Source organism: Anomaloglossus baeobatrachus, chromosome 9 (genome assembly GCF_048569485.1).
Source record: "Anomaloglossus baeobatrachus isolate aAnoBae1 chromosome 9, aAnoBae1.hap1, whole genome shotgun sequence".
NCBI classification, from domain to species: Eukaryota; Metazoa; Chordata; class Amphibia; order Anura; family Aromobatidae; genus Anomaloglossus; species Anomaloglossus baeobatrachus.
The window spans coordinates 19,608,997-19,633,296 of NC_134361.1; the positions used below are offsets into that span (position 1 = coordinate 19,608,997).

The 24,300-nt window shown below is 46.6% G+C and overlaps 1 protein-coding gene across 14 annotated transcripts in view; it reads right to left on the reverse strand.

Moving 5' to 3' along the window:
• The window catches only part of SYNGAP1 (synaptic Ras GTPase activating protein 1), a 319,394-nt gene that overhangs the window by 290,650 nt on the left and 4,444 nt on the right, over positions 1-24,300 (reverse strand). For 4 of the 14 annotated variants that reach the window (XR_012725275.1, XM_075323170.1, XM_075323177.1 and 1 more), the window contains exon 1: positions 2,361-2,421. The exons of 3 other annotated variants lie outside the window; for them this stretch is intronic. Coding sequence is in view for 10 of the 11 variants with exons in the window: in XM_075323170.1 (XP_075179285.1) it covers positions 2,361-2,394 (34 nt within the window). In the remaining variant the exon portion in view is untranslated. Of the gene's footprint in view, positions 1-2,360; positions 2,423-24,300 lie in introns of those variants that run through there. 7 more of the 14 variants (XM_075323169.1, XM_075323167.1, XM_075323171.1 and 4 more) reach the window with 4 other exon arrangements.

The window sequence follows — 24,300 nt, forward strand, 5'->3', positions numbered from 1 at the left end:
GAGGAAGACGATGCCTCCCAGGACCGCTTCATCAGGCCCTCTACCTTCCTATCCATCTGATCCTTCAGTTGGGAAGTATCCTCAAAGGGAAGAGCCGTTTGCTTAGCTACCCTAGCCACCTGAACGTCTACTCTTGGGACCTCCCAATGTAGACCCGAAGGTTCCAGAGGAAACCGGTGTCTAAGGTCACTCCGTACCCGCCTCTCAGGAAATTCCCATTCCTGAGAGACAATATCCAAAACATTGGCATGAACTGGGAATCCCAACTGTTTGACTGACTTCAGGCCAGCAAACATTTCGTCCTGGATTGAAGGAAGAGACTGTACTTCCTCTAAACCCATAGTGCTCCAAACTGCCCCAATAAGATCCCCCAACTCTTCTGAGTGAAATAGAAAGGACTGGTCAGACCCCCCAGATGGAAATCCTTCATCAGGACCCTCAGAGGTGGAATCAGCGTCCTCCTGATCAGATGGGGTTGACTGGAGTCTCCTCTTTTTTGGAGGAGAGGGTCCAGGAGCATTGCCAGGAGCAGGGCCAGGAACAGGAAGGGAGGCCAGAGAGGCCCTATTCTCCTGTTTCATCATGGACCGCAACTCATCTATCAGAGATGGTTGTTCGGCCCTAATAATCTGGTCCGTACATTGCTGGCAAAGCTTTTTATCCCATACTGCAGGGAGCTTCTTTATACAGATAGGACATTTTTTAATTTTTTCCACTCTGTCAGGTCTATCAGGCTTATCGGACTTGTCAGCTTTTTCTGACTTCTCAGGCTTCTCTGATTTTTCATTTCTGTCAGTTTTCTTGGTGGCCTTGTCCTCCTAGAAAACACAGACCATAGAGCCATAAATCATCTGATGAGACCTATGTCCGAGGGACCATTCCCCTCCATACTCACAGTAGCAGGGGGCACACTGGGTTCTGCAGATGCAGCTGCAGCGGAAGACATGACAGGGAGCACGGTTGCTTACCATGATCTGATGTCTTCGTGGCAGCCCCTATGCAAAACGGCCTGCCCCCCCAGTGACGGTGCACGTTCCCCGCCTCCCGCATCCGGTCCTGGGCAGGCCGTGTCACCGTCGGCGTGCCTCCACGCTGCCTCCGCAAACCGGAAGCGCTCGACCGGAAGTCCGCAAGACCGGAAGTCCCGCCCCCGGGAGCACTTCCGGATCGCTCCGGCAGCGTGCATGCGGGAAGCGGCCGGCGGCTCAGGGAGGACGCCGGCCGGGGAGCTCAACAGCCTGCATCACCCCTCAGGAGGATCCGGAAGGCTGGAGCAGCGGTCCCCCACAGCGTGAGGGAACAGCAAGGGAGGAGCGGTGAAGGCCCGACCGATGCTGTCCGGCTTAAGGTAACAGGGGAAGAAGGAAAAAGAAAAAAAAAAAAATATACTGTAGTTCGCCGGCCACCACAGCATAGGAGAAAAACAAAACCTCTCCATGCCCCATGGGGACAGGAAAGACACTGGCTGTGGGAGGTGGGAGGGTCCTTTTAAACCTCTTGAACTTCCTGTCCCAATTAGGGCGTGGAGAGACAACCTCCTATGCTGTCGTGGAAGGGACTAGAGAAATAAGAGTGGGATCCTCTGTATTTTGAATAACCAGCCCCCAAAGTACAGCAGAGAGCTGTTCCTGTGCTGGATATTAAAATTGGGGGGACCCCACGTCATTTTTTTTAAATTAAAAAATAAAAATGCTGTTATTCCACATACAGTGGTATCTAGTTTGTAAAACAGCTGACCAAGTTACCTATCTCTATACCTTTATGTCTATTTTATATGGTATTTTTTATTTGCTTTCCTTATATCTCTCTATTTTATCTATCTATATCTATCTATAATTGTCAGGCTTTGCCCATCTTTTACACATTAAAAAAAAAACATTAATTCAGTATCATGCATTTTTTTTTCACCGGTAGCAGTCACACAGATATCACACATATGCAAACACGGACATTACACGTATGACACACGGATGTCAAATGGATGACCATACCGGTATATGTGGCTTGTACCTGTTTACACACGGATGTCTGAAAGGGGCCTTATCAGTAGTTTTTTGTAACAACAAAAACAGTGCTCTACCCTCACAGGGTCCAGCGCCAAGTCTCGATTGATGCCTTCTTTACTGTATGTATCAGTGAACTCAGTGGCTTGTGCCGACTATCCTGGCAGAGCTGCTGACCTCTCCGATTGTCCGTAGCAATGTCAACATGACAACACCATTGCAGCCATATAATGGGGCAGTAGCGGAAACATTGCACTAGACCCCAGAAGGGCAAGTAAAGCACATTTTGGTTTTTTTTAACAACTATAATTATCAGGAAACATTTTTTATTCAAGCAAAAAACCCCTTAAAGATTACCTTCTATGGACCTCACGCCCCTGCAGCCCCCCATTTAATTCCAGGTTAGCTTTATATGGAAAACCGAGGGTAATATTTATCCTCCTCTTCATGCAGATGTGACAGACGTATATCTGGGGCGAATCAGTGCCAAAAAGTTGCAGTTTAAGCTGTAATTTTTGAAAAAATAATTAGCAAAAATCATAACTGAAATGTTACATGTGACACTAAATTACCGAAAAACTGTAAACCGTTCTCAGATTCAGACAAAAGTAGATCAGATCTATAATTAAATTAACTAAAAAGTTTAATTTCATGCTTCTTAGGGGCCCTTTGCACTCTACGACATCGCAAGCCGATGCCGCGATGCCGAGCGCGATAGTCCCGCCCCCGTCGCAGCTGCGACATCTTGTGATAGCTGCCGTAGCGAACATTATCGCAACGGCAGCTTCACATGCACTCACCTGCCCTGCGACGTCGCTCTGGCCGGTGACCCGCCTCCTCATTAAGGGGGCGGGTCGTGAGGAGTCATAGCGACGTCACACGGCAGGCGGCCAATAGAAGCGGAGGAGCGGAGATGAGAGGGACGTAAACATCCCGCCCAACTCCTTCCTTCCGCATAGCTGGCGTGAGCCGCAGTGAGGCCGGTAGGAGATGTTCCTCGCTCCTGCGGCTTCACACACAGCGATGTGCGCTGCCGCAGGAATGAGGAACAACATCGTAACATCGGTCATTTCCAAATTATGGAAATGACCGACGCTACACCGATGATACGATTACGACGATTTTGCGCTCGTTAATCGTATCAAAAAGGCTTTACACACTACGATATCGCCTGCGATGCCAGATGTGCGTCACTTTCAATTTGACCCCGCCGACATCGCACCTATGATGTCGTAGTGTGCAAAGTGCCCCTTACTGTGTGTGTCGATGTCATATCACATTCCACAAAAATTGTTTGGACAAAGCGTTTACATCAACGTGGTCCTAACGAGGATCGGAATTTATGGGATCATACAGGACCGGGCAGAATTTGTGGTGGTGAGTGAATTACTTTTTTTATTATTATTTTACTGTTCCTTACAGATCTGATCTATTTGTAGGATTGGTCAGCGTTTTTATAATGATATGCAGTAAAGTATATGGCTTCCTGCTCAGCCATGCCGATCCCCATCATTATAAGGACAGTCTATCAGGATACAGTATGAGCAGATGATATTATATTACATGTGACTTGGAGCAAATAATGACTCCCTACAGCGCAGTATAAGGACATAAAGATTATATATATATATATATATATTACACATCTCAAGAACGTGACAGGACGCCGCAGCGACTTCCTATACCTCACCTCACCATAGGAGGTCCATTATCTCATATAAATCATATTAGTGTTAGCGTTCCAGTAAGAGATTCCCAGCAAATGTCTTTTACAATAATATTCTAAGAACACTCTATAGTACTGCTCATCCAGATCCTTCGGGTTCAGCAGGAATTCTAGGTGTGGAGAATAAACGTACACATCGCGACATGTTCATTATATTCACGATCTGTACAAAGTGACGGACTAAACTAAGTATTTCCCAAAAGGTAAGTGACGGCACCCGGCTAGGATATAAGGTCTCTTGCTAAAGAGTGGGGGTCCAATGGCGGGTGCCCCTCACTTATTACAAGACTGTAGGGTCCAGAGACCTTTTGAATATTCCTCTGCACATTGCTGCTGATGTCCAGGGGCTGGGTGAGAATAGTGATGAGCGAGCACTACCATGCTCGGTACTCGTAACTACACCGTGTGCAGAATTATTAGGCAAATTGTATTTTAGAAGGTTTTTTTTTACTATTGATCAACAACTATGTTCTCAATCAACCCAAAAGACTCATAAATATCAAAGCTTAATATTTTTGGCAGTTGGAGTGGCTTTTTTTTTAGATTTGCCTATCTTAGGAGGATATCTGTTTGTGCAGGTAACTATTACTGTGCAGAATTATTAGGCAACGTAATAAAAACCAAATATATTCCCATCTCACTTGTTTATTTTCACCAGGTAAATCAATATAACTGCACAAAATTTAGAATTAAACATTTCTGACATGCAAAAACAAAACCCCCAAAAATTAGTGACCAATATAGCCACCTTTCTTTATGATGACACTCAACAGCCGACCATCCATAGATTCTGTCAGTTGCTTGATCTGTTTACGATCAACATTGCGTGCAGCAGCCACCACAGCCTCCAGACACTGTTTTCTCTGCCTGTAGATCTCACATTTTATGAGGGACCACAGGTTCTCTATGGGATTCAGATCAGGCGAACAAGGGGGCCATGTCATTATTTTTTTATCTTTTAGACCTTTACTGGCCAGCCACGCTGTGGAGTAGTTGGATGCATGTGATTGAGCATTGTCCTGTATGAAAATCATGTATTTCTTGAACGATACCGACTTCTGTCTGTACCACTGCTTGAAGAAGTTGTCTTCCAGAAACTGGCAGTAGGTCTGGAGTTGAGCTTCACTCCATCCTCAACCCAAAAAGGTCCCACAAGTTAATCTTTGCTGATCCCAGCCCATACCAGTGCCCACCTCCACCTTGCTGGCGTCTGAGTCGGAGTGGAACTCTCTGCCCTTTACTGATCCAGCCTCTGGCCCATCCATCTGCCCATCAAGAGCCACTCTTATTTCATCAGTCCATAAAACCTTTGAAAAATCAGTCTTCGGATATTTCTTGGCCCAGTCTTGATATTTTAGCTTATGTTTCTTGTTCAAAGGTGGTCGTTTTTTACCCTTCTTTACCTTGGCCATGTCCCTGAGTATGGCACACCTGGTGCTTTTTGATACTCCAGTAACACTGCAGCTCTGAAATATGGCCAAACTGGCGGCAAATGGCATCTTGGCAGCTTCACGCTTGATTTTCCTCAATTCATGGGCAGTTATTTTGCCCTTTTTTTTGCCCAACACGCTTCTTGCGACCCTGTGGGCTATTTGCCATGAAACACTTGATTGTTCGGTGATCACGCTTCAAAAGTTTGGCAATTTCAAGACGGCTGCATCCCTCTGCAAGACATCTCACAATATGGACTTTTCAGAGCCCGTCAAATCTCTCTTCTGATCCATTTTGCCAAAGGAAAGGAAGTTGCCTAATAATTAAGCACACCTTATATAGGGTGTTGATGTCATTACACCACACCCCTCCTCATTGCAGAGATGCACATCACCTGATTTACTTAATTGGTAGTTGGCTCTCAGCCTATACAGCTTGGAGTGGGACGACATGTATAAAAAGTATCATGTGATCAAAATACTCATTTACCTAATAATTCTGCACACAGTGTAGTGATGAGCGAGCACTACCATGCTCGGGTGCTCAGTACTTGTAACTAGTGATGAGCGAGCACTACCGTGCTTGGGCGCATGGTACTTGTACCTAGTGATGAGCGAGCACTACCATGCTACTGACTTCAATTGTACTCGATACATGAGTCAAGCCCATCCAAGCGCCCAACTGCTAATTAGGAGTACAGAGTACCGGTGCATGGTAGTGCTCGCTTCTCACTAGTGAAGAACTGAATCTTAACCGGTAAGAGAAATTATTTCTTGAGACACAGATTTATCTGAAGAAAGCAGTTTTTTTCTTGCAGTAAAGAGACAAGTCAAGACGTTGTCTGTCAAATAATACATCACAAGCCCTTTTATACCCTTAGATTACAACACGATAGACATTTAGAAATACCGGTCCATTTCTTATTGGTTAAAATCTATATGTGAACGCAACGTCTTTGGAATTTCCTAACAGTAATAACGCATTTACTAAATGGAGCAAGGAATTTAATAATTGGAACAGGTGCTCCCACATATGTCTGCTTATCTCTTATCTAAGTCTCAAGTCTGCAGATAACCATAAGTTTTTACAAACTTGAGGACACAATTTCCATTCTTGCTCATCTCTTTCCCAAGTCCTAAGCATGAAAATTCAAAATACATTTTGTTAAAACATTTAACTCTTGATTTTCCTAACAAGCCCTATTCAACTGAATGGGTTGCAGTATCGGCAGTGTCTGGTTGACCATGGTGCCAAAATTCACATCATCATTAAGGTTCTATTGACAATGGCACAACACCACTTAACACGCTTAGGCTATGTGACCACAAGACTCTGTACCAGTGGATATATCCGCAGGTACGTCCGCAGGTTTCCCGCAGCAGCTCCCCGGAATCCGCAGCTATACATAGCTGCGGGATTCCAGCGAAATAGCTGCGGACATTCATGCGAATTACCTGCGGAAGTCCCGGCCTCTATCTATATAGTGGAGGGCCGGGATTTCCGCAGGAATAATTGACATGCAGTTATGTGTGGCTGCAGGACATCCGCAGCATATTCCGCAGTCGCACATACCGCAGCATGGACACATCACTCCCCATGTCCCATAAGATAACATGGGGAGTGTCTGTACTTGCTAAAACCTGCAGATTTATCTAGAAAATCCAGATAAATATGCAGGTTTTTCGCGGCAAATTCCGCAAGGACATAGTCCCGTGGGCACATAGACTTAGAGTCAGCTGTACTGCTAAGCAATGGTCCTCCACAGGTCATAACCCAAACGATGCCATAAGGAATCAGGATGGGTCTAGACCCACGTGACAGCAGGTTCGGACTACACATAGGTTTGTGATCTGGCAAAATAGCTGTCAGACCAATGTGCGTGCATGGGCACATTTTCATCTCTTACATCTCGCTAGGTTTTCAATGTCAGCTTTGGGATGGTTAGATGTAGTAGCCATATGACATATAGCATTATTACAAAAAGATAAATACATTATCTGCCTTATTTTGGGCAGAATTGGTATCCCCTGTAATTGATGATTTAGAGCAGGGGTCCCCAACCTGTAGCTCGAAAGCCACATGTGGCTCTCAAGCCTGTGATGTGTGGCTGTCTTCAAGCTTGGTACTTAAGCACCAGATCTAGCAAACAGCCATAGAGAGCAGGTCTCCAGAGGGTGACATTTGTGAGTAGTCCCACACAGAAGAGCAGATCTCAATGGGGGTAAGGTAGGAACCCCTGGATCTTGGAACTGTATACTGCCTCGGTTTGATTTCTGTGGAAAAGCTTTGGCTGTCATTATACAGGTAATGGGGGTCTATGGGTGTCACTACTGTGAGGGGGCGGCCGCTGGATGTGGCTCACGGCCCTGTCTCAGAATGTGGCCTGCAACCCTCTTTCAGAGCTGAATGTGGCTCTCATGGTCAGAAAGGTTTAAGACCTCTGGTTTAGAGTAAAGGAACCTTGGGATCCCAGGTGGCACAAAAATTATTTAATTCTGTATTCATGAATGAAAAAAGCATGAAATTCAGCTACAAAACTAGATAAATCTAACGCGTTTCTGGCACCATGTGCACCTTTAGGTGGGGGCCACACGGGGCACTAGTGCGATACTTGCATGACACCCGGCTCGCGCTGGCCGCATAGCAGGAGCAGAGTGTCATGCTAGTATCCCTGCGACTGAGGTCCGACCGTGCGAGCGGACCTCAGCTGCGGGAAGGTGGGCCGGCGCTGCGGGAGGGGCGGGCCGTCACGGAGGAGGGAGATATTTCTCTCCCTCTCTCCTCCGTAGCCAGCTATTGCGATTCTCGCTCTGCATGCGCGGTACTCCGCTGTACGCGAGTGCCGTGCGATTTTTCTCTCGCCCCATACACTTGAATGGGTGCGAGAGAAAGAGTCTCGCATTCCAATTGCAGCATGCTGCGATTGTTTTCTCGGTCCGATTAGGGCTGAGAAAATAAATCGCTTATGTGTGCTGTCACACAGGCTAAAATTAGTCTGAGTGCAATGCGATTTTTTATCGCACTCCACTCACACCGATTTTCTCGCCGTGTGGCTTAGGCCTTATTTATAGTATAATGAGTAGCATCATAGGAAACATTTTAAATACACGTGGACCAATCATGTGGAACATAAAGACATAACGGAAAACCTCTGTGCATTAAACTCATTCAAAGTTATTTAAAGGGAACCTGTCAGCAGAAATTTCCCCTAAAACCTCACAGATTCCCCCTCTGCAGCTCCTGGGCTGCATTCTAGAAAGGTCCCTGTTAGTATTGTGCCCACTTTCTGACCAAAAAAAAGAGTTTATAAAGAGGTACCTTTTTGGCTTCGGATTCTATAAATCAGACACGGGGGCGGGCTGCCTGATGGCCGTTATTCTGCCCCCTGGTCCTGTATGCCGCCCCCATCGCTGATTTCCATACTTTTGGACGCCGCCCACTGCTCCAGCCATCCCCGCGCATGCCCAGTGCCAGTCTCACGGGACTGAGCACTGTGACTGCTGGTGACGTGTGCGCAGGCAAGTGACTGTTATCAGCAAGTACCCGCCCATAATCTCGTGAGCGCGCAAACCTCTCCAGCGTCACACTGTGCTCAGTGTAGATGCTAGACTGTATGGGCTGCTTCCAGGGATGACGTCCCTTTGTCACGTGATAGGGGCGTGTTCAAAATACTATCACGTGACAAAGGGATGTCATACCTGGAAGCAGCCCATACAGTCTAGCATCTACACTGAGCACAGTGTGACGCTGGAGAGGTTTGCGCGCTCACGAGATTATGGGCGGGTACTTGCTGATAACAATCACAGCCCCGCCCATAATCACTTGCCTGCGCATACGTCACCAGCGGTCACACTGCTCAGTCCCGTGAGACTGGCACTGGGCATGCGCGGGGATGGCTGGAGCAGTGGGCGGCGTCCAAAAGTATGGAAATCAGCGATGGGGGCGGCATACAGGACCAGGGGGCAGAATAACGGCCATCAGGCAGCCCGCCCCCGTGTCTGATTTATAGAATCCGAAGCCAAAAAGGTACCTCTTTATAAACTCTTTTTTTTGGTCAGAAAGTGGGCACAATAATAACAGGGACCTTTCTAGAATGCAGCCCACGAGCTGCAGAGGGGGAATCTGTGAGGTTTTAGGGGAAATTTCTGCTGACAGGTTCCCTTTAACTGTACAAAGAAAAAAAAAGGGGGAAATGCTTAGTTAAAAAGTGCTGACCACATTAGAAATGCAAACAAAAAACAAAAACATTTTTCCCCCTATTCAGTACAAAAAAAATACACCATAAACCACTGCAATTGCTTAAAAATTGCAAATAAAATAAAATTTTTGATTTTTTGCTATTCAGAAAAGTATTCTGTCCAAAAAGAGGCGGAAATTGGTATAAAAATGTAACCCTTAGAGAAGCCTTTTGGAGTAAAGCGGGCTTTAGACACTACGATATCGTTAATGATTTATCGTCGGGGTCATGTCGTTAGTGATGCACATCCGGCGTCATTAACGATATCGCAGCGTGTGACACTTATGTGCGACCTAAAACGATCGCAAAAGCGGCCAAAATCGTTTGCGGCAGAGAGGTCGTCCTAAAACAAAAAATCGTTCTCTTCTAATTAACGATGTTGTTCCTCGTTCCTGCGGCAGCGCACATCGCTATGTGTGACACCGCAGGAGCGATGAACATCTCCTTACCTGCGTCCACCGGCTATCGGGAAGGAAAGAGGTGGGCGGGATGTTACGTTCCGCTAATTTCTGCCCCTCCGCTTCTATTGGACGCCTGCCGTGTGACGTCGCACGACCCGCCCCCTTAGAAAGGAGGCGGATTACCGGCCAGAGAGACGTTGCAGGGCAGGTAAGTGCGTATGACGGGGGTGCGCGGCGGGCAGCGATATGCCCGTGTCGCACAAACGATGGGGGCGGGTACGCACAATAGCGATATTGGTACCGATATCGCAGCGTGTAAAGCCCGCTTTAGATTTCTAACACAAACTTTCCGAACGAACTATTGTATATTTAGTGATTTTTCATGTATGCAATTGCAGCTGTTTATGGTGTATTTTCTATACTGAAAAGGGGGGGGGGAGAGGGAATTAAAAACCTTTTTTTGTATTTTTAATATGTTCAGCAGTTTTTGAACTGTGGATTTCCGCCTTTTTTTCTATGTGGAACTAAATGACTTTGAAGGGGTTTGATGCACAAGGGTGTTCCGTTATGTCTCTATGTTCCACATGATTGGTCCACGTGTATTTAAAATGTTCCCTATGATGCTACTCATTCTAGTATGACTAAGGGCCTACAGAGTACCAGAAATGCGTCAGTTGTTTTATCTGCTTGTGTAGTTGAATTTCATGCTCTTTTATTCATGATTAAATAAATAAAATATTTTTTTAAACATTTACCGACTGATTGTGCCAACTGGGATCAAAGTTTCCTTTACTTTATATGGTTGTGTTGCATCAGTAGGAGTGCACTCACCGGTTACTCTCCTTGGCTTGTCATTCCTCGAGCAAACGTGGTAAGCTCAATTTTCTACTTTCGTACAATCTCTTGTGTAGTGCGTGGCATGGCGGCTGGGAGAATCAGTTCTGAAGCCATGTTTCCGGAGGAAACTATCAGAGGGCCTAGTGTCACAAAGGCTGGTGAAGAGCATGGGTTACGGTGTGTCTTTATAACAGGTGGTCACTGGGAGAGCTGGAGGGATTGGACCGGAGGCTGCAAAGAGTAATGTGATGCCTTGCTATGGTCCGGGTACTGTGCCAGAATTTCCAGTGATCACTGTAAGGCTGAGGCCACACAGGGATTACTGCGAGTGCTCATGACACTTGGGCACACGCTCGCAGCACAGTGGGAGCCATGTGTCATGCGACTGTGGTTCGATCGTGCGATCAGACCACAGTTGCAGAAGGCCGGCGCCGTGGAGAGGAGGGCCAGCGCCACGGAGGGAGGGATTTATCTCTCTATCTCCTCCGTTGCCGGCTGATGCGAGAATCGCACTGCTCTCGCGTTACACCGGTGTAACGCGAGAGCAATGCGCTCTTTCTCTCGCCCTATAGACTTGAATGAGTGTGAGTGAAACAAGATCGCATTCCACCCGCAGCATGCTGCGACTGCTTTCTCGTTCCGATTAGGACAACATGTCTCCGAATTTCCAAGCAATAAATTTTGTATTTATTTTCTGAAAATGAGAAATGGTCAAAATAACAGAACAATGCATTGCTTTCAGACCTCAAATAATGCAAGGAAAACAAGTTCATAATCCTTTAGAAACAACAATACTAATAATGTTTTATTTCAAGAAGAGTTCAGAAATCAATATTTTGTGGAATAACCATGATTTTTAATCCCAGCTTTCCTGCGTCTTGGCTGCTTTCCACCAGTCTATCACGCTGCTTTTGGGTGACCTTATGCCACTCCTCGTGCAGAAATTTAAGCAGTTCTTCTTTGTTTGACCGCTTGTGACTATTCATCTTCCTCTTGATTACATTCCAGAGGTTTTCAATGGGGTTCAGGTCTGGAGATTGGGCTGACCATGACAGGGTTTTGATGTGGTGGTCATTCATCAACACCTCGATTGACCTAGCTGTGTGGCATGGCGCATTGTCCTGCTGGAAAAACCAGTCCTCAAAGTTGGGGAACATTGCCTGAGCAGAAGGAAGCAACTGTTTTTCCAGGCTAACCTTGTATGCGGCTTGATTCATACGTCCTTCGCAAAGTTTAATCTGCCCAATTCCAGCCTTGCTGAAGCATCCCCAGATCATCACCGATCCTCCACCAAATTTCACAGTGGGTGCTAGACGTTGTGGCTTGTACGCCTCTCCAGGTCTCCGTCTAACCATTAGATGACCAGGTGTTGGGCAAAGCTGAAAATTAAACTCATCAGAGAAGAGTCCCTTACTCCAGTCCTCTATGGTTCAATCCTTATGGTCTTTGGAAAACTTCAGCATGGCTCTCCTTTGCTTCTCATTGATGAAAGGCTTTTTTATAGCTTTACATGATTTGAGCGCTGCCTCTAGGAGCCTGCTACGAACTGTTCTTGCCGTCCACTTCACCCCAGCTACCATTTGCCATTCCTTTTGTAGGTCACTTGATGTCATCCTGTAGTTGCTGAGTGACATTCGAATAAGATGATGGTCATCCCGGTCAGTGGAGAGTCGCCTTCGCCCTCTGCCAGTCTGTAGCTTTGTTGTACCCAATGTCTGCTGCTTAACCTTGTTGTGATGGACTGCCGTGTTAGAAATTTTAAGGATGGAGGCAACCTGATGCTCCCTGTATCCCTCTGGTAGTAAAGCCAGAATTGAGCATTTCTCTTCCTCACTCAAGACTTTTCTTTTCAACTTGTTTTGCATGGTTAAAAGTTATTTTTTCATTCCTATTACTTTTGGGATATTACTAGCACATGTTTTGCCATCCAGCTTGTCCTACTGCAAGAGGATTGTGAAGACCACAGCAGCGTTTCTTATTCTTTCCCTCATTAAGGTTAGTTTCACACTTGCGTTGGACGGGATCCGTAGCATTGTGTTGTGTGACGGATGCAACGGATGTGTTGCATATAGTGGCACAACGCAATGCTACGGATCGTAGAAAATAACGGAAAGCGTTATTTATTTTTTCTTCTTTACAGTACCGGCAGCCGACTATTGTGAACGATCAGCTGATCGCTCTTAATAGCCGGCGGCCGCGCGCTCTCACATGCCGGCGGCCGAGCGCTCAGCTGAGTGCCCTGACATGCCGGTGACCGAGCGCTCAGCTGAGTGCCCTGACATGCCGGCGACCGAGCGCTCAGCTGAGTGCCCTGACATGCCGGCGACCGAGCGCTCAGCTGAGTGCCCTGACATGCCGGCGGCCGAGCGCTCAGCTGAGTGCCCTGACATGCCGGCGGCCGAGCGCTCAGCTGAACGTTCGGCCACCAAGAAATAAAATAAAGTTTGTGATAAAAAAAAAAAAAAAAAAAAAAAAAAGAAAGAAAGAGAGAGCATGCGCAGTGAAAAATAAATGTTTCCGCTGCTCAAAAAAACGTTACATGCAGCGTTCCATCCGCCCGGCGCAGCGTCATAATAACGATGCTGCGTCGTCCAGTGGATGCAACGCTGACACTTGCGTTACAGTGCGTCGTCCATACAAGTCTATGGAGAATAGCGCAGTGCGTTAACGGACTGCGCTATTCTCCATAGTGACGGACTGCGCTGAACGCAAGTGTGAAAGTAGCCTTAATAAGATTTGGTTCAGGTGATCACCTAACCAGAAGCACATTAAGTAGAATGAGGCGTTCTCTGGTCGGAATTCAACTGACACTGGAATGGAATGGCTGTGAGACATGTAAAGAAGCGGATTTTTATAAAACTGTGCAGTGGTCTCTTAATTTTTGCCAGAGCTGTAGATAAAATGATGAGCTCCTATGAAGACTAGCCATGGGATTGGCTTTGTATTAGAACAACATGAACGCATTGGGGTTCTTCAGCAGACCCCTACGCTTTGACAACCAATCATTTCCCGGCGTCCATGGGGGAGAAGCAACCAGTTAGAGATAGTAGCATAGAAATGGTTAAACAACAGCAACTTGAGCACATTACAATTGCTGATTTTACAGGCAAAAATAACCCTAAAATATGTGAAAATTTGCAATATTCAATGTTTTCTACATTAAAGGCAACTTATCAGCAAAACATGGGCTATAGTCAGCAGTGGGGACCTCAGGGATCTGTGCTAGGACCGATTCTTTCTAATCTCTTTATTAATGACCTTGTGGATGGGATTCATAGTAAAGTGTCAGTCTTTGCTGACGACACCAAACTATGTAGGATATTAAAAACTGCCCTGGATAGTACAATATTACAAAAAGATCTGGATAAGATGTCAGAATGGGCAGATACTTGGCAAATTAGATTTAATGTTGATAAATGTAAAGTAATGCACCGAGGACGGCGTAATCCTATAGCTGCGTATACATTAAATGGAAGTAAACTCCAGACTACAGAAAAGGAGAAAGACCGGGGGATTCTGGGTACAAATAAGCTGAGCAGCAGCAATCAATATCAGGCAGCAGCTGCTAAAGCAAACAACATTGTAGGGCAGGGGTCTCAAACTCGGCTGGGTGTTTCGGCCGCACAGAGGAAAAAAATAATTTGGGGGGGCCGCATTCTTTGCGGGACAAAGTGACATTTTTATTGGTACTATATATTTTTTTACACACCTTTTAGATCACTGATTTTCAACATTTTTCACTTGTTTATTATAACAAATGTGCACATTCTTTGGTTAAATATAAAAAAAAAAAAAAAAAAAAAAAAAAAAAATTTGATGGTAAAAAAAAGTCATGCCTTATTTTGTTTTTTTTTACATTTTATCCCTTTCTTGTAACTAATATTGTTACAATTAGCACTATATAGAAATTTTGGCCAACATCTTTTAGTAATGCCCACCTTGTCCCCATCCTATAGACATGTGCCCACCTTGTCCCCATCCTATAGACATGTGCCCACCTTGTCCCCATCCTATAGACATGTGCCCACCTTGTCCCTATTCTATAGTAATGTGCCCACCTTGTCCCTATTCTATAGTAAGGTGCCCACCTTGTCCCCATCCTATAGTCATGTGCCCACCTTTTCCCTATTCTATAGTCATGTGCCCACCTTGTCCCTATTCTATAGTCATGTGCCCACCTTGTCCCCATCCATCCTATAGTCATGTGCCCACCTTGTCCCTATTCTATAGACATGTGCCCACCTTGTCCCTATTCTATAGACATGTGCCCACCTTGTCCCTATTCTATAGACATGTGCCCACCTTGGCCCTATTCTATAGACATGTGCCCACCTTGTCCCCATCCTATAGACATGTGCCCACCTTGTCCCTATTCTATAGACATGTGCTCACCTTGTCCCCATCCTATAGACATGTGCCCACCTTGTCCCTATGCTATAGACATGTGCCCACAGAAATTTTGGCCAACATCTTTTAGTAATGTTCCCCATCCTATAGTAATGACCCCAACCTTGTTCCTATTCTAATGTCCCCATCCAATAGTATTATGCCCATCCTTGTAATGTCCCCATCTTTTAGTAATGTGCCCACCTTGTCCCCATCCTATAGACATGTGCCCACCTTGTCCCCATCCTATAGACATGTGCCCACCTTGTCCCTATTCTATAGACATGTGCCCACCTTGTCCCCATCCTATAGACATGTGCCCACCTTGTCCCCATCCTATAGACATGTGCCCACCTTGTCCCCATCCTATAGACATGTGCCCACCTTGTCCCCATCCTATAGACATGTGCCCACCTTGTCCCTATTCTATAGTAATGTGCCCACCTTGTCCCTATTCTATAGTAAGGTGCCCACCTTGTCCCCATCCTATAGTCATGTGCCCACCTTGTCCCTATTCTATAGTCATGTGCCCACCTTGTCCCTATTCTATAGTCATGTGCCCACCTTGTCCCCATCCTATAGTCATGTGCCCACCTTGTCCCTATTCTATAGACATGTGCCCACCTTATCCCCATCCTATAGTCATGTGCCCACCTTGTCCCCATCTTTTAGTAATGTGCCCACCTTGTCCCTATTCTATAGACATGTGCCCACCTTGTCCCTATTCTATAGACATGTGCTCACCTTGTCCCCATCCTATAGACATGTGCCCACCTTGTCCCTATTCTATAGACATGTGCCCACCTTGTCCCCATCCTATAGACATGTGCTCACCTTGTCCCCATCCTATAGACATGTGCCCACCTTGTCCCCATCCTATAGACATGTGCCCACCTTGTCCCCATCCTATAGACATGTGCCCACCTTGTCCCCATCCTATAGACATGTGCCCACCTTGTCCCTATTCTATAGACATGTGTCCACCTTGTCCCTATTCTATAGACATGTGCCCACCTTGTCCCTATTCTATAGTAAGGTGCCCACCTTGTCCCTATTCTATAGTAAGGTGCCCACCTTGTCCCCATCCTATAGTCATGTGCCCACCTTGTCCCCATCCTATAGTCATGTGCCCACCTTGTCCTTATTCTATAGTCATGTGCCCACCTTGTCCCTATTCTATAGACATGTGCCCACCTTGTCCCTATTCTATAGACATGTGTCCACCTTGTCCCTATTCTATAGACATGTGCCCACCTTGTCCCTATTCTATAGTAAGGTGCCCACCTTGTCCCTATTCTATAGTAAGGTGCCCACCTTGTCCCCATCCTATAGTCATGTGCCCACCTTGTCCCCATCCTATAGTCATGTGCCCACCTTGTCCTTATTCTATAGTCATGTGCCCACCTTGTCCCTATTCTATAGTCATGTGCCCACCTTGTCCCCATCCTATAGACATGTGCCCACCTTGTCCCCATCCTATAGACATGTGCCCACCTTGTCCCCATCCTATAGACATGTGCCCACCTTGTCCCTATTCTATAGACATGTGCCCACCTTGTCCCCATCCTATAGTCATGTGCCCACCTTGTCCCCATCCTATAGTCATGTGCCCACCTTGTCCCTATTCTATAGACATGTGCCCACCTTGTCCCTATTCTATAGACATGTGCCCACCTTGTCCCTATTCTATAGACATGTGCCCACCTTGTCCCTATTCTATAGACATGTGCCCACCTTGTCCCTATTCTATAGACATGTGCCCACCTTGTCCCTATTCTATAGACATGTGCCCACCTTGTCCCCATCCTATAGACATGTGCCCACCTTGTCCCTATTCTATAGAAATGTGCTCACCTTGTCCCTATTCTATAGAAATGTGCTCACCTTGTCCCCATCCTATAGACATGTGCCCACCTTGTCCCTATGCTATAGACATGTGCCCACCTTGTCCCCATCCTATAGACATGTGCCCACCTTGTCCCCATCCTATAGACATGTGCCCACCTTGTCCCCATCCTATAGACATGTGCCCACCTTGTCCCTATTCTATAGACATGTGCCCACCTTGTGCCTATTCTATAGACATGTGCCCACCTTGTCCCCATCCTATAGACATGTGCCCACCTTGTCCCCATTCTATAGACATGTGCCCACCTTATCCCCATCCTATAGTAATGTCCACATCCTGTAGTAATGTGGGGGGGGGGGAGCAGTGGCGGCGGCGAGTGAAAGGGGGCGCTATAATTTACCGATCGCTCTCGGCTTCCTTCCACCCACAGACGCCGGAGTGAAGCTGAGGGGGCGGTCTCCGGTCCCAGATCCACAGTGATTGGACAGATCGGTCACAAGGCCGGTCTCTCCAATCAGAGCTGGGGGCGGGTGAAACAGAGGTCACCCAGCTCCAGCCAATGATCGGTGCTACAGCTGCACTGATCAGGGCTGGATTTCAATGTTACAGCCATTTTCAATGGCTGTAACATTACAGTGGCTGTGATTGGCTGACGAACGCCGCTCAGCCAATCACAGCCTCCGTAGGTCCGGGGAGGAGACACCACCCCTCCTGAGGCTCCCTCCTCCCCGAATCTAAGGTATTTGCTATTGGCAATGCAAACAGCGATCGCAGCCCTGGATCGCAGCCACCGGGGCTGCGATTTCACCATGACGTACTGGGTATGTCATGGGTCCTTAAGTACCAGGGAGCCATAACATACCCAGTACGTCAGAGGTCACTAAGGTGTTAATGTGCCGTCCTTCACATACACAAAAAATAAACAAACACCATTCTTCTCACCTGTCCCGCGCTCCCTCGGCTCCTCACCTCTGCTTCTCGCTGTCTGCAGCCGCTGCCCCCGGTGACTGCCCCTGGCAGCAATTTATGTCAGATGAGTTTTTTGCCGGCGCTGCGCGCGCACAGTCCTTGCTTCTGAGAACGCAGCGCCGGCAAAACATTCATCTAACAAAGTGCAGACAGTGGCTGCCCCTGCACCGGCCGCGATAGTGAACAGGGGCACGGGCCTGGGGGCCGCACGAAGCAGCCTGACGGGCCGCATGCGGCCCGCGGGCCGCGTGTCTGAGACCCCTGTTGTAGGGTGTATAAATAGAAAGATTAGAGCCTGTGATCCCAACATATTGTTACTTCTTTCTAAATCACTTGTAAGGCCACATCTGGAATACGGGATCCAGTTTTGGGCTCCACATTTTAAAAAGGACATTCAGAAGTTAGAGTCAGTTCATAGGCGGGCAACTAGACTACTACAAGGAATGGAGGCCGCCCGTATGATGAGGAATGGAGGCCGCCCGTATGATGAGGAATGGAGGCCGCCCGTATGATGACAGGTTGAAAAAGTTAGATATGTTTAGCTTAGAAAAAAAGACGACTCAGAGGAGATCTCATTTATATGTATAAATACATGTGTGGTCAATATAAAGGACTGGCACATGACTTATTCCTTCCAAAAACAATACTGAGGACCAGGGGTACACTTATTGCGGGTGGAAGAAAAGAGATTCCGGCAGCTATATAGGAAAGGGTTCTTTACAGTTAGAGCAGTCAGACTGTGGAATGCCACCACAAGAGGTGGTAATGGCAGACACTATAACAGCTTTTATATCAGGGTTGGATGATTCCTCAGTACACATAACATTGTCGGTTATAAATGACAATAATGTATAATTGGTGGAGGAAGCGTGAACTAGATGGACCAGAGGCTTTTTTCAACCTATGTCACTATGTACAAAGAAAAAATGCTTATGGTAATATGCATGTAAATCTAATGTTACACATCTGCAGCAGTGTAATGTCAAGTATCACTGCAGGGAGAAAATGAAGTTCTAATCTCCCTGCGTGCGCTCACTTCCGGTCATCGGGGCAGGCCGCGAGCGTGCTGTAATCATTCCTTCTGATCCTTCATAAGTCCAGGCGAGGAGATAGGGCAAGGATTGATTACAGCGAAACACAACAGATTTCTGACAAAATGAGTTTGATGAATAGACCCCATTTTGTTTTAGGTTTTATTATACCTTGAAATATATATATATATTTCTCTCAAGTACATTCACACTCAAAAGAAGTAAAAGTGCGCGTGTATGAGGTGGTCAGGACCAATGGCGCCAATATTTTGAAGCGCAGATTTCCCTGCAATGGCTTTGGGTCACCAGGCCACATTTGTAGAGCCCCAGAGGTGGTAGGACAATGGAAACCTCTCTGTTGCCCAGAACTTACCCTATCTTGTAAACTACACCCGTTAAGGTATTCTAAGGGAAGGTTCACACACGCGCATTTTCAGCCCGTGAAAAAACAGACAGCACACGGACAGCTCTAGGACCAACATTACTCAATTGGGATGCTCAGATCTGTGCTTTTTTTTTCATTGACTGAATCTGACAATAAAAAAATGCCGGCATGCACTTGTTTCTTCCGTATGTCAGGTCAGACTTGCCCATTCATGTCCATAGGTGCATAGACCAAACGGATCCCATACGGAACATCCATATAGGATGCGTTTGTTGTTTTATGGAAACATTGCAACTCTGTAACATAGGAAACTAAATAATCTTGTAGCTGCTATAAAAAACTGATTTCATACAAATGACAAGTGAGAAAAAATATCATCCGAATTCTCTAGATGAAACTTTCGACTTTTTTTTTTATTCGCTTGTGTGAACCTACCCCAAGTATTAAAGGGAATCTGTCACCAGGTTTTTACCTTGTGAGCTGCGGCCACCACCTGTGAGCCCTTATACATAGCATTCCAGAATACTGTATACAAGAGCCCAGGCCGCTCTGTATAACGTAAACACACCTTTATAATACTCACCTACGGAGCGGTCCAGTCCGATGGGCGTCGTTGCTCTCAGTCCAGCCCCTCCTATCTTCCTTCTATTGCCGTCCTCTTTCTTCGCAGTCCAGTGTGGATGACGCATTCTACGTCATCCACACAAGCCGACATTGCGCTCCTTTGAGCTGTCTGCTGAGGGCACATCAATGTATTCTAGTGCGCATGCGCGGGCAGTCTTTGACCTTTCCTCGCGTCTGCGCATTACAGTACTTTGATCTGCCCTCTGCAGGGAAGATTAAAGTGCGCCTGCAATGCCAACTTGTGTGGATGACGTAGGACATGTTATCCACACTGGGCTGGGAAGGAGGACGGCGAACGCAGCAGAGAGGAGATGCCGGATGCGCGAGCAGCGACACTCATCGGACGGGACTACCACCCTAGGTGAGTATTATAAAGGTGTTTTTTAAGTTAGAGAGCAGCCTGGGCTCTTATATATAGTATTCTGGAATGCTGTATATAAGGGCTCACTGGTGGTGGCCGCAGCTCATAAGAGAAAATCCTAGTGACAGGTTCCCTTTTACATTTTGAATGCATGGGTGTTTTCTAAATAAGTGAGTTTGAGGAGTAAAGTGGGTTTTACACGCTACACGCTACGTGTAAGTACCCGCCCCCGTCGTGGATGCGATATCGTGTGATCGCTGCCGCAGCGAACATTATCGCTACAGCAGCGTCACACGCACTTACCTGCTTGGCGGCGTCGCAGTGACTGCCGAACAATCCCTCCTTCAAGGGAGAGGGACGTTCAGCATCACAGCGACGTCACCGCGACATCACTAAGCGGCCGGCCAATCAAAGCGGAGGGGCGGAGATGAGCGAGACGTAACATCCCGCCCACCTTTTTCCTTCCGCATTGTGGCCGGCGGCAGGTAAGGAGACGTTCCTCGCTCCTGCGGTGTCACACATAGTGATATGTGCTGCCGCAGGAGCGACGAACCACATCGATAATCAACCATTACCGATTTTTGGTTTTGGGACGACCTCTCCATGGTGAACGATTTTCACCATTTTTGAGGTCGCTTAAGGTCGCTGGTAAGTGTCACACGCTGCGATATCGTTAATGACGTCGGATGTGCGTCACTAACAACGTGACCCCGACAATAAAACATTAACGATATCGTAGCGTCTAAAGCCCCCTTTAGGCTCACCTCACATCAGCGGTATTTTGCCGCAAAACCAGATCCAACACAAATGCGTTTCACTTCCATTTATTTCCAATGGAATAGTGGCAAGATGCGGTCACATGCGGTTGTGTATGACGCACATAACCGCATGTGACCGTATCTTAAAGTGATTCCATTGGAAATGAATGGAACTGAAACGCAATTGTGAAGAATCCGATTTTGCGGCAAAATACCGCTGATGTGAGGTGAGCCTAGAATTAGAATTTTTGCACAGTTCTGCCATTACTGAGAACAATAGGTCATGCAATAAGGGCAGTTTGCCATTTTGCTGTTTCCTGCTGTAGGAAGCGCCTTAATCTTTTGGCCGGTCATATGACAGATCAGGACTGATAGAGAATCATACATTTCAAGTGCCCTGGATGAAAAAAAAATAAAGAAATTCCCAAGAAATTACTCTGTTTTATAACATTCACCTCTAATCAGGCAGTGAGGTGAGCATTTTTTGACCAGAAAAAAGTCTTCCAGAAACTGAAGTGCGGAACGTGAGAAAAAGTGAAATTTTTTATTTTTTCCAAGTTATGATTTATACATATAGATTTATTTTAAACGTCTCCTATATGGTACAAGTAACACCACAACGTTATTCTGTGGGCAGTATATATGGTTTCATGTTTAATGTGGGCATCACACGAGACGATCTATCGTGCGATATGTCGTCGGGGTCACGGTTTTCGTGACGCACATCCGGCATAGTTTACGACGTCGTCCCGTGTGACACCTACAAGCGACGCAGAACATTCGCAAATCGTGTATCGTTGACACGTCGCTCCTTTTTAAAAAAATCGTTTATTTTTCTTTGCGCCGGTTGTTCATCGTACCCGGGGCAGCACACATCGCTCCGTGTGACACCACGGGAATGACTAACACAGCTTACCTGCATCCCGCGGAACCCGCCGCCTATGCTGAAGGAAGAAGGTGGGCGGGATGTTTACGTCCCGCTCATCTCCGCCCCTCCGCTTTAATTGGCCGGCCGCTGTGCGACGTCACTGTGACGCCGAACTCCCCACCCCCTTCAGGAAGTGGATGTTCGCCGCCCACAGCGACGTCGCTCAGCAGGTAAGTACGTGTGACGGCGGTTTAACGACTTTGTGCGCCACGGGCAACTAATTGCCAGTGACGCACAAACGACGGGGGCGGGTACGATTGCACGATAGATCGTATCGTGTGACGCCCGCATTACTCTATACAGTAAATAAGATTTTTGCGTGGCCATATTCAGGAAGCCCTACATTTTTATTTATTTATTTTTTTTAGTGGAAGGAGCTGTGTAAGGTCTTATTTTTGCGGGATGAGTTGTACTTTTGAATGGTACTGTTCTGGAGCATATTTTCATGTTTTCATCACTTACATATGTAGAGAACCAAGATTAATTAATAACAGCTTATTTTTACCCCAGTGATTACCAACCAGAATAAATAATATTACAGCGTTACAGTTCTGGTTCTTACAGACGCAGGTTATATTTTGTTTTATCACTTTTTCCCAATAAAATCCTTTTTTAAATATATATATTGTATTGCTGTATCTTTTTTTTAATTCCATTCCCTCCTATGGAGTTGCATGCTTCATATTTTGGGAAGAAGCAGTAGTTTTTACCAGTTTGGGGTACATGTGACTTTGGTTACTTTTGATTCCATTTTTTTTTTTTTTTTAAGCAGGCGGCTAGTGTTTATAAAAAAACAAAACCCACAGCAATTCTGTTTTGTTTGTATTTTTTCTGTGTTCTTTTGATAGCATAAGTTGGGAGTTGTTTTCATAATTTGGATTGTTATGGAGACCCATGTCGGCATGTCTGATGTGTGTTACTATGCGAGTTGTTGCTCAGGTGCTCGCATTAGTAGTGATGAGCGGGCACTACCATGCTCGGATGCTCGGTACTCCTAACTAGTGATGAACTGGCACTACTCTGCTCTGGTGCTCGGTACTTCTAACTAGTGATGAGCGGGCACTACTTTGCTCAGGAGCTCAATACTTGTAACTAGTGATGAGCGGGCACTACCATGCTCAGGTGCTCTGTACTCGTAACTAGTGATGAGCGGGCACTACCATGCTCAGGTGCTCAGTACTGGTAACTAGTGATGAGCGGGCACTACCATGCTCGGGTGCTCAGTACTGGTAACTAGTGATGAGCGGGCACTACTTTGCTCAGGAGCTCAATACTTGTAACTAGTGATGAGCGGGCACTACCATGCTCAGGTGCTCTGTACTCGTAACTAGTGATGAGCGAGCACTACCATGCTCATGTGCTCTGTACTTGTAACTAGTGATCAGCGGGCACTACCATGCTCAGGTGCTCAGTACTCGTAACTAGTGATGAGCGGGCACTACCATGCTCAGGTGCTCAGTACTCGTAACTAGTGATGAGCGGGCACTACCATGCTCAGGTGCTCAGTACTGGTAACTAGTGATGAGCGGGCACTACCATGCTCGGGTGTTCTGTACTGGTAACTAGTGATGAGCGGGCACTACCATGCTCAGGTGCTCAGTACTCGTAACTAGTGATGAGCGGGCACTACCATGCTTGGGTGCTCAGTACTGGTAACTAGTGGTGAGCGGGCACTACCATGCTTGTGTGCTCAGTACTCGTAACTAGTGATGAGCGGGCACTACCATGCTCGTAACAGGCAGGTAATGCTCAGATTGGCATGAATCGAGCTTCTGAAAATAATTGAATTCAATCATGGACTCCGGCATTTTTCAGTAAGATTTCCTGGAAAAATGCTTGAGTTCCCCATTAACTTTCATTATACTCGTTTACTCGAGTTGCGTCAATCTGAGCATTAACTGCTCGTTACGAATATCGAGCACCTGAGCATGGTAGTGTCTGCTAATCACTAGTTTCGAGTACCAAGCACCCGAGCATGGTAGTGCCCGCTCATCACTAGTTACACATAACGAGCACCTGAGCATGGTAGTGCCCGCTCATCACTAGTTACACATAACGAGCACCTGAGCATGGTAGTGCTCGCTCATCACTAGTTACACATAACGAGCACCTGAGCATGGTAGTGCCCGCTCATCACTAGTTACACATAACGAGCACCTGAGCATGGTAGTGCCCACTCATGACTAGTTACACATAACGAGCACCTGAGCATGGTAGTGCCCGCTCATCACTAGAGGCGACCTCTGCTCCCCTAACAGGTTACGTTGACTTTCAAGTCCTTCTATCAGTGGAGTCTGGTGGTGGCTTAGGCCAGTTTCACACATCTTTCTTTTTGCCGGTTTCGCGGATCCGGCGCGCTCCCGTACAGTGAATA